The sequence below is a fragment of the Neophocaena asiaeorientalis genome, unplaced genomic scaffold, assembly GCF_003031525.2.
Source record: "Neophocaena asiaeorientalis asiaeorientalis breed wild unplaced genomic scaffold, Neophocaena_asiaeorientalis_V1.1 scaffold307, whole genome shotgun sequence".
NCBI classification, from domain to species: Eukaryota; Metazoa; Chordata; class Mammalia; order Artiodactyla; family Phocoenidae; genus Neophocaena; species Neophocaena asiaeorientalis.
The window spans coordinates 605,965-615,291 of NW_020171817.1; the positions used below are offsets into that span (position 1 = coordinate 605,965).

A 9,327-nucleotide genomic window follows, 5' to 3' on the forward strand; every position below is an offset into this window, starting at 1 on the left:
CCCGCCCGCCCCCTCCCGGGGCACAGGCCTCTCTCTGTCTGTCTGTCTGTCTGTCTTTCAGGATGTGGCAGATGCAGGGCCAGCCACGTGAACGGTTTCAGAGCTGCCCCTTAAGAAAGTTGGAAGCAGCCAAACACGGCTGGTGTCAGTGCTTCCACACTGAGGTGTGTACATCTCACTGGTCTCAGCTCCGCCGCTGGTTGCCTGTGAACAGCGGGTGGGAGAGGTGGGTGGGGAGGGCCCCAGGCTGGCAGAAAAGGGCAGCGAAGCCCTCAACCACGAGAGAGTGAGCAAGGCAGGGGGCCAGGGATGTCAGAGCGGGAGGGCACCTCAGCACCACAGGTGCCGACCCCTCCGTTCCACGCGGAAGAAGGTGAGGAAGGGGCTGAAATGGACCGTTTCCTGGCACTCTCTCCTCTACTTGTGGCCTCAAAACACACGGGACGCTCACGAGGGGGAAAGGCAGGAAGAGTGAGCCGTCTTCTCCTGAAGAGGCAGCACTGTTCAGGCTGAGGAGGGAAGGAGCCAGGACGGTCCTCCTCAACAGGGTGCCATGGGCCAGCGGAGGAGGGGAAGGAGGAAACTCAGCTGTGTGTGGCGATCACGCCAGGATCTCACGAAGTGCGCCAGCAGACGCCAGCTTCCTCCTGAGACACGATTCCTAGAACCTGAGCCACGCAGAGAAAGGGCTGAAACCATGTGCCCCTTGCCTGAGCAACAGTGAACCCCCGGCTGGACACTTAGCACCTGGGCTACTTAATGCTGCCCATTTAGGGGGCGGGGTGCACTGGAAACATGTCTGTGAGACCACGTAAAGATGCTAGAATTCTTTGCATTCGCTAAGAGGTTGGGAAAAGGCCGACTCTCAAGATGCACAGTTTGCTTCAATCCAGTTTAAAACTGGACACCACCCAAAAGCTTCTGGCTGGAACGCAGCTAGAGCTTAACACTACCACCCCGGCCCCCCAAGCCTCTTCCCTGTGTAACGAGGTTTTACAGGGTCATTTCAGAGTCCATGTTTAGTTTCTGTAACATGTGAGCCTCAGTCTAATTTCAGCATTACGGAGGGAGCACCTCACAGGAAGCCACGAGCCGGGCACTTGGAGATCCCACAGCAGAACCGTCTACCGGGAAAACCTCAGCGTGCAGGAAGGGTGGGCAGGTCACATGATTTCTCAGGCTCCGTCCAGCTCCAGCACTGTACCAGACATAGCCGAGGGCTGTATAAAATTACTAAATGGAGCTAATGCTGAGATTGTTGCTGGAAGCTGAGACTGTGAAAGAGCAAAGGAAGTTAACTGAGCCCCATGGGCGCCAGCGTCCGTCCAGGTCTAAGCGTGTGGTTAGCACCATCCCACGGTCACAAAGTCTCTGGTCAACAGCTCGTGGTCCACAGCCGTGTTCCACCTTGTCTCAAACCACTTCCCAATCTTCTGCGTTCGCACGTGTCAGGATACAGGGGGGCAGAAGAGGCACGCCCCCTGCATCCTCAGATGGAACCTGACCCTGGCTCCCACCCCCCAGCACTACTGCGCGTCCCCCAAATGCCTGCAGGCAAATCACTCAAGCCTCCCTAAACTTCAATTGCGTCATGGCAAGATGGGGACGACATGGCCCTCGTGGCCCGGTCACCAATACTAGCTCTGGAACGGTTCCCTACCCGCCCGAATGCGCCCCTCAAGAAAAAAAGCTCGTGACCCCACGGCAAGAACACACGACGTGAGGGATGGGGTGGAAGCAGACACGGCCGTCAGGGGACAGTGACTGTGGGGGGAGAAGCGGCAGAACATGTTCACACCTACACCTGCCCCCACCCTCCCCTCGCCCCCGTCTCAGACTAACTCCCATCTCCTCTGCTCTGTTCCGACGCCACCAAATGTTAAACCAACGAGGTCGCTTCGGCGTTCAAAAGGAGCTTCTATCGGGCACCTGCAAAGACACGGCGCGGCCCTTGAACGCAAGTACGGGCTGCTCAGTCCTCTCAGGGAGGCCGCTGGCGTGCAGGGAAGAGGACAGTGGCACCCGCCCAGCACAGGGCTCCCGGCTGGAGCAGAAGTGGGGAGGCGGTGCTGGCAGGGGGGCGCTCCTCATCACGCCCAGACGGCCTGCTTGCTCAAAAGCGGCAACGGGAATACTCACTTCTCCAGAGACTCTGCAGGAGACAGACAGCTGCCACCCAAAAAGGGCGGCAAGAGAGACTGCTGTGCAGGGCACCTTCTCTCTAAGAAGCATCTTCTTTCTGAACTACTTTCTTCCTTAGAACTGTTCCCTTACTTTGTCAGGCTTAAATGATTTCAAACGGAGAGAAAATGACAGCCTGAAAACGCAGCACAGACTCTACAAATCTAGGAATTCTGGTTCCTGTTATTTGAGTCCTCCGTGGACAGACACTCCTAACTGATGCCTGGGTTTGAGGCCCCACCACGCCGGAAAGAGACGCCGTGCCCACGTGGCAGCCAGCCTCAGACAGATCCTGCAGTGCACCCTCCCCTGCCCTGCCCTGCCCGTCTCCTCTGCACTCTCATTGCCCAGGACAGCTCTGCCATCCCCTCCCGATATCCCAACTTGTTAGGAGAAAGAGCCTTCCACGGAGGATCCACCCTGCGTGAAGCCTTTCTACCTGGATATAGAGCGTGGCTCCCACCCAGCCCCTGCCATCTTCCCCTCTCCACACCGTCATGAGCCTCTGCACTACCTGGGGTTGCCAGATTTAGCGACTCAAAATACAGGACGCCCAGCTAAAATCTGAGTATCAGATACACAACAAGTAAGTTTTTAGTATATCCCAAATAGTGCACGGAAGATATTTATACTAAAAATTATTTGTTGCTTATTTGAAATTCAAAATTTAACTGGCATCCTGTATTTTATTGGGCAATCCTGTACCATACAATTCTTTATTCTGTTTTAGGTCCTATCAATTAATATTTGGGTGGTGATCTCCAAAAGGCTAAGGATCTCACCCAATCTGTCCTTAGTTCAAAGATGTAAATTTTGAATACTCAGCTTGAATATTCAGTAACTCATAATTAAGATGACCTTAAGATGACCCTAAGTTGTAGGGTCATCTGACTACTAACTCCCTGGTATAAAATTATTTAAAGTGTATTTCTTATCTCAAATTTCTCTTTAAAAATCAATGCACGACAACATTTGAAAAATACTTTTGGGATATCTTTTTGGCAACTTAAGTCTGCTACTTAGAATAATATTTATATTTGCGTGTTTCTCTCTGCAACAGCCAACAACTTCAGTATAGATAAAAAATTTTTTAAATTCTAAAGCTACTCTGTCACTGACACTCACGATGAACAGGGGAAGAGGTAATCGCCTTAGTGAACTGAAAGGTAGCTGCAAAATTTGCAATATTTCCCTTTATGGATACACAGCAGTCAAAAAGAACTTCACAGAAGGTCTGCCATTTTAACAGCTGCCTCGAATGCAAATTCTTCCGCCAAAGTCCCTGTTCCCCTAGCTGCCTCCTGTGCATAACCAAGCAGCTAATGCCTCGACCACGTGAGGGATGCGATGGCCCAAGACCATCTCACCTAAAAACACCCTGCCTGACCCTTCCCTTCACCAGCAGCCCTCGGAGGCCCAGCCAACGGAAACAGGCCATTCTGGTTACACGAGCGCGCAGGGAAAAACTCTCGGCCCCATCAGGCAAGCCCCTGCTTCTGAGACTGAGGAAGAAGAGAAGCTAGGAATGGGGAGGCGGGAAGAGGGCCCCTCCTTCGACCCCACCGTCGCCGCCCCTCAGCCCAGTGGCTGGGCCACAGCCCGCCCGGCCCTCTTACCAGTGTGCGTGAGCATATGCCTCTGCAGGGAGCTGGCCCAGGGGAAGACCCGGGGGCAGTGGGGGCAGCTGATCCTCTGCAGGCAGCTGGCATAGGAGCTGCGCTTCACCCTCAGCAGCCTGTCCTCCGGGGGGCTGCCCTGCTCGTCGTCGCTGGGCCCGCTGTGGTCTGCGGCCGCCTCGTCCTGAGCGTCGTCCTCTGCGCTCTGCAGAAACGGACTGAACTTGTTGGTGTCCGTCGTAGCCAGCATCTTCTCGATGCTGGCGAACTCCCCGCTGGAGTCCAGATCCACCCCGCCGCTGGTGCGCAGCCGGCCCCTCGTCCCCTTTTTCCGGCCCCTCTTCTTTGACAAGCCAGCTGGTCCCTGCTCAGTGGGCGAGGCTGCCTCTGGGCTGGTGGCAGCAGCCGGGGAGTCACTGGATCCTTTCCTGCTGGCGACATCGGTGGTGGCTTTGGAGACGGCGCCCCCTACAACATCTGCAGCTGCAGCGTTACTGCCAGCGCTCGCGGGTCCCGGGTCAGCCACCTTGGTTTTCAGCAAGGTGGGGGCCGAGGACACGGATGAGATGATCTGGGCAATGGAGGCCAGCGGGGGCAGCTCCTCTGTCACGGGGGGCTTTGGCAAAAGCAGGGGGGGCTTGGGGCGCAGCGGCCGCAGCAAGGCTGGGCTGCTTATGAGGGTGGAGTTGCCCAAGAGCGGGGAGCTGTTGACCAGGGCTGAGGAGTAGATGGGCACAGCGAGTTGAACGGAGCCCTGCAGGGGCGGAGCCGGGGCTTCCGGAGTGCTGGCGGCAGAGGCCGCTGCTACAGGGGCCACGGGCTTTTCCAGGACCCCGCTGGGGCCCAAGGTGGCCGGCAGGGTGGGGCAGGCTGGTGGACAGGGAGAGGCCTGCTCATTGCTCGCGGGCTCCTGCTCAGGCTTCTTGGCTTCCCCGGGAGCGGCCGCGTCCTCGTCTCCTCTCCTGAAGTTCTTGGGGATGGACAGATCGATGGGCTCCATGGAGCAGTCGTATGGGGCCGAGGCGGAAGGGCTCAGGAAGGAGGCCGAGTTCTCCTGCTTCACTTGGACCAGGGCCAGGCCCTTCTGGGAGAAGTCCAAGGGCTCGGTGAAGTCCCCTGCGAAGTTGCTGGCAGGCTCCACTTTGACTGCGATGTGCGGGGGCAGCGGCTGGGCGGGGGCCCCGTGACGAAAGCCGTTCTGGGGCTCCAGGAAGGCGGCCAGGGGCTTGCGCTCACCCAGGGCAGCGCCGCCCTCCTCCACCCTGCCCGGGGCCTCGGTGGGCGCGTCGGCGGGGCCCAGGCCGTCGGCCGCCAGGACGTAGCTCTCGATGTCACGCTCGGGCACGTGCAGGTGCTGTTTGAGGACGTGGTGGATGCAGTTGCGCTTGGCCGAGAAGGCGGCGCTGCACTCCTTGCACTCGAAGGGCTTGCGGGCCTTGGGGCAGCCGCCCAGGCCGCGGCCGCAGTGCGCGCGCATGTGGATGCGGAGGGCGCGGTAGTGCTTGAGGTCCTCGCCGCACAGCCGGCACACCGTGTCTGGGGAGCAGAAGGCGTCCACCATCTCAGCCGCGCTGCTGGTCACATACTCAATGTTCTTCTCGATGTCCTTGCGTGTGGCCTTGAGGTGCTTCTTGCGTAGGTGCCGCTCGCAGTTGGCCTTGACCGTGAAGGGGTAATGGCAGATCTTGCAGATGTAGGGCCGCTCGCCGCTGTGTGTGCGCAGGTGGCGGATGAGCGCGGCCTTGTCGGCGGCGATGTAGTCGCAGATGTTGCACTGATAGGGCGAGATGCCCAGGTGGGAGCGCACGTGCGCGCGCAGCACCCCCGAGAAGGCGAACACCTGGTTGCAGAAGCGGCAGGGGTAGAGCACCTTGCGCATGGCCGGCGTCTTCTTGCCGCTGGGGGCCGTCATGATGGCCTTGAGGTCCCCCTCCGTGATCTCCTGCTTAATCTTGGCCTCCATGCTCAGGGGTAGGAGGGCCTCAATGATGCTGTCCTGCTCCAGCTGCGTCTTCATCTCGGCCTGGCCCGGCAGCTCGAGGCGCGGCTGCTGCAGGAAGAGCTGTGCGGCTGTGTTTGGCTGCGCCCCCGACTGGGACTGCAGCAGGTGGGCGTCGGAGGCCGCCTCCACGGAGCCCCTGAGGAGCTTCAGCGGCGGCGGGGGCAGGCTGGGGCTGATGCAGCCCGGGGAGGCCTGCTGCGCGTTGACGAGGGGTGGAGGTGTGGAGGTGGCCACCACCGTCCGCGGTGTGACCAGGGGCTTTGGCTTCAAAGGGGGCATGTGTTTGAAAATGGCCTGTAGAGGGGCAGCGGGGGCCTTGGACAGAGGTGGAAGACTGATCTGAGGGGGGGCCGAGGCTGCCATCTTCAGGATCTGCTGGATGTCTGCCAGCTCGATGGCTGACTCCCCAGAGATGGGCTTGACCACAATACTGCTGTCAGGCTGGATGATGAAGCCCTTCTGGAAGGGCTGCAGGGACAGATGCTTCATGCTCTCCTTGGTGGCTGGGAGGACGGTAAGAGACCCGCCCAGGGAAGCAGCTTCGAAAGGAGACAGACTCAGCAAGCTGGTGCAGCCAGGGTCCTGAGGTAGCTGACACTTGAGTGCCTGGAGCTGTATCGCTTGGTTGTCATCCGGCAGCGCCTCCTCGGCCAGTGCAGGCCTGGCGTCTTCGATATGCTGCAGGCCCAGCATGGCCAGGAAGACCTTCTGGTCGGGGGCGTCGCCAGGCAGGGCCCTGGACTGCAGCTGCTCCCGTCCCTGGTCGGCAGTTACATGGGTCTGCTTGTGCAGGGTGAGCGAGGAGAGCATGGGGAAGGCCTTGTCACACGTGTCGCAGACGAAGCGGTGCTGCTCACTGATGCACCTGCGCAGGTTCGTTTCACACCAGGCCTGCACGGAAGCCGGGCGGGCGAAAGCAGGGGAACAGAAAGGAGCATTTAGAAATGATTGCCAAACTGCACAGCTGCCCGGGCATCCGGCCCTTCTCCACGGCACGTAGGGTGCCCACCTTCCCCTGCTCCCTAACTCCCGGACCGAGTAAGAAAACCAACTAAGCATCTTACGAATCCTATCTGCTTGATGAATGACGCCGATCCCCAGGATGTCTCGGCAGATCAGCACTGAAGTACGGTTAAGTAATAACACCACAGAGGTAGGATTAATTCTCTCTTTAAAAATGGGGGCCTTGCAAGCCTAACTGATGGCAACTACCACCATCAGTGAAGAACTGGCTTCCTCTGTGACTGTGGGGGAGGAGGCTGCCTGGGAAGGGTACCACGGGGGAGGGGGCTACATGAGCGTACACACGTGGGTACGTACACACATGGACATATGCATGTGCACACATGGACATATGCACATGGTCATGTACACGTGGAATAAGTCACTGAGTCTGGGGCTGCTGGGATGGAAGAATTTCACTGTTGATATCGTCTACCTCGATTTTTTTTAATTGGAAAAAAAATGGGTTCCGAAGTAGTTTTAGCAGGTGTTTTATAAGCAGAGCACAAATACAGCTCAGGCTAACACTGACCCAAAATATTTGAATAGAAGCTACAACACTAGAAATATTTAGCTGTGATATCGACATTAAAGAAATATTTAAAAAATACAAATTCAATTCACCTAGGGCTGTGTGGGGTAGTGAACGATTCACAACTTTACACCCAAATGCCCCCAAATGGGCAAAGTACCGATGAGCTACACTCACACGCCAGGTAACGTGAAATTCAGCACACAAAATAAAAGGCCGCCAACCCTCGTCAACTCTCAACTTTCGAGAGAAAGGTACTATTAAACAGAAAAAAACCAAATGACAGCATTTTAAGGAAAGGATGCCTCAGGTGAGGAAATTCAGTCCAGCTGTGTGGGCCATGGAGGTGGCTGCCAGTCATGGGCCAATCGGAATACCTGAGAAATGCGAGGAAACCTCCTACAGGAGAAGTCGGTGAAGCCTAAGTCGTGGAAGCCGGCAGGGATGGAGGGGTTGTTCTGGATGAAGGGCCTTCCCACTGCGTCCCTGGGAAGCTGCTTGTGGACCAGTGCGTTGTGGCGCAGCAGTCCTCGGTGTGTGCGGAAGGTGACGCAGCAAATGTCACATCTGCGGGAAGAAGACACAGGACGTAAGGAGGTGGCCGTGCCGGGGCGTCCACCTGTCCGTTAGCCGTATTGTGTTTTCTGTTGCTTCATTTCAATGGAGCAAAATAAAAAGGCTGTGACATCAAGAAGCCAGCCACCTCATGGTGAGCAACGAAAGACTCTCCCTTTAAAAAAAAATTTATGTCCTACCAGCCTCTGGATACCCAGTCTTTGCAGACGGCACAAGTGTGAACAGAGCAGAGAGGTGGGAACCTGAGGCCACTTGCTCTTACCTGTGTTACACGATGTGGAGGGAACACTTCCCTCCCCCAGCTCCATGGATTCTGATTACCAAAAACATTTAGAAGCCAAAAAGCACAAATTTCCACAGCAGCTGGAGCAGTCACGTCAGCATCCCTGGTATGTGACTGGGATAAAATGATAATCAAATCCTCCAACTGAACTGGTAGCACGTGACAGCAATTATGTATTCAATTCTGCCATTATTACCGTCTATCTAAGAAATAACCATAGCTCCCGAATGCTGAGCCACGCTAAGTGCGAGGGCACCCCACAGGGGTAGCGCACGACCCGGCAGGTGGGTGGGCATTCTCATCTTCATCTTCCAGAGGAAAACACCGAGGCTCGAAAATGTTCAGCAACGCGGTGGAGGTCACACAGCCAGGAAGAAGCAAAGACAAAATGTGAGCCCTGTTCATACTCCCACCCTCACCTACCATGAAGCCATCTCCCTATCCTAGAAAGACTCTTTCAAATGCGGTCCACAGAAAGATGAAAGACTGTCACGCTTCACTTCAGAGATGACTGCACACACCTGACCCGTCCTGGGCCACATGGACGTGTAACAAACACCACTTTCTAACGGTGGCTCCGTTTTCTCCATGTTTCACACCGGTGCTGCCTTCTAGGTCTTCACTGAGAGCCATCTTAAAACCCAACAATCATTAGGACATCACCCACATCCTTTAGACCTGCACTGAATACAGCGGCCGTGAAAGCCCTATTTAAACGAATTAAAATGTCCTTAGTCACAAGAGCCCCGTCTCACGGGCTCAGCAGCGACAAGCAGTGCAGGCCTGGCGCATTTGCAGGATCGCAGGAAATCCCACTGGACAGCGCCTCTTTCCAACTACTTTACACATACAAACACATCTGCCCCTCACGAAAGCTCTACGGCAGGTCTTCCCCCTGTCTCACGGAGAAGGAATCTGGGGCACAGGGGGCACAGCGACCTGATTGAGCTTACACCGCACACACCTTAATGGAAACTTGTTTTGCCTTGAAATTCTTCTCTAGAAATCAAAGAGAGAACGGCATCACCCATGAAGCAGCTGGGCTTCACGTGTAGCGCCGGAAGACCAGTGCCAAGCACGTGCAGCCCCGCTCCCTGTGCTGGGCCGTGGCTGGTACAGCAGCGTGCTCCTGTGT

At 56.5% G+C, this 9,327-nt stretch overlaps 1 protein-coding gene across 1 annotated transcript in view; it reads right to left on the minus strand.

Annotated features, from left to right (window-relative positions):
- RREB1 (ras responsive element binding protein 1) overlaps positions 1-9,327 on the minus strand; it is a 125,781-nt gene that overhangs the window by 11,486 nt on the left and 104,968 nt on the right. The window contains exons 8-10 of the mRNA XM_024738705.1: positions 9,242-9,321; positions 7,711-7,900; positions 3,798-6,690 (exon numbers count right to left, since the gene is read on the minus strand). Coding sequence (XP_024594473.1) covers positions 3,798-6,690; positions 7,711-7,900; positions 9,242-9,321 — 3,163 coding nt within the window. The remainder of the gene's footprint in view (positions 1-3,797; positions 6,691-7,710; positions 7,901-9,241; positions 9,322-9,327) is intronic.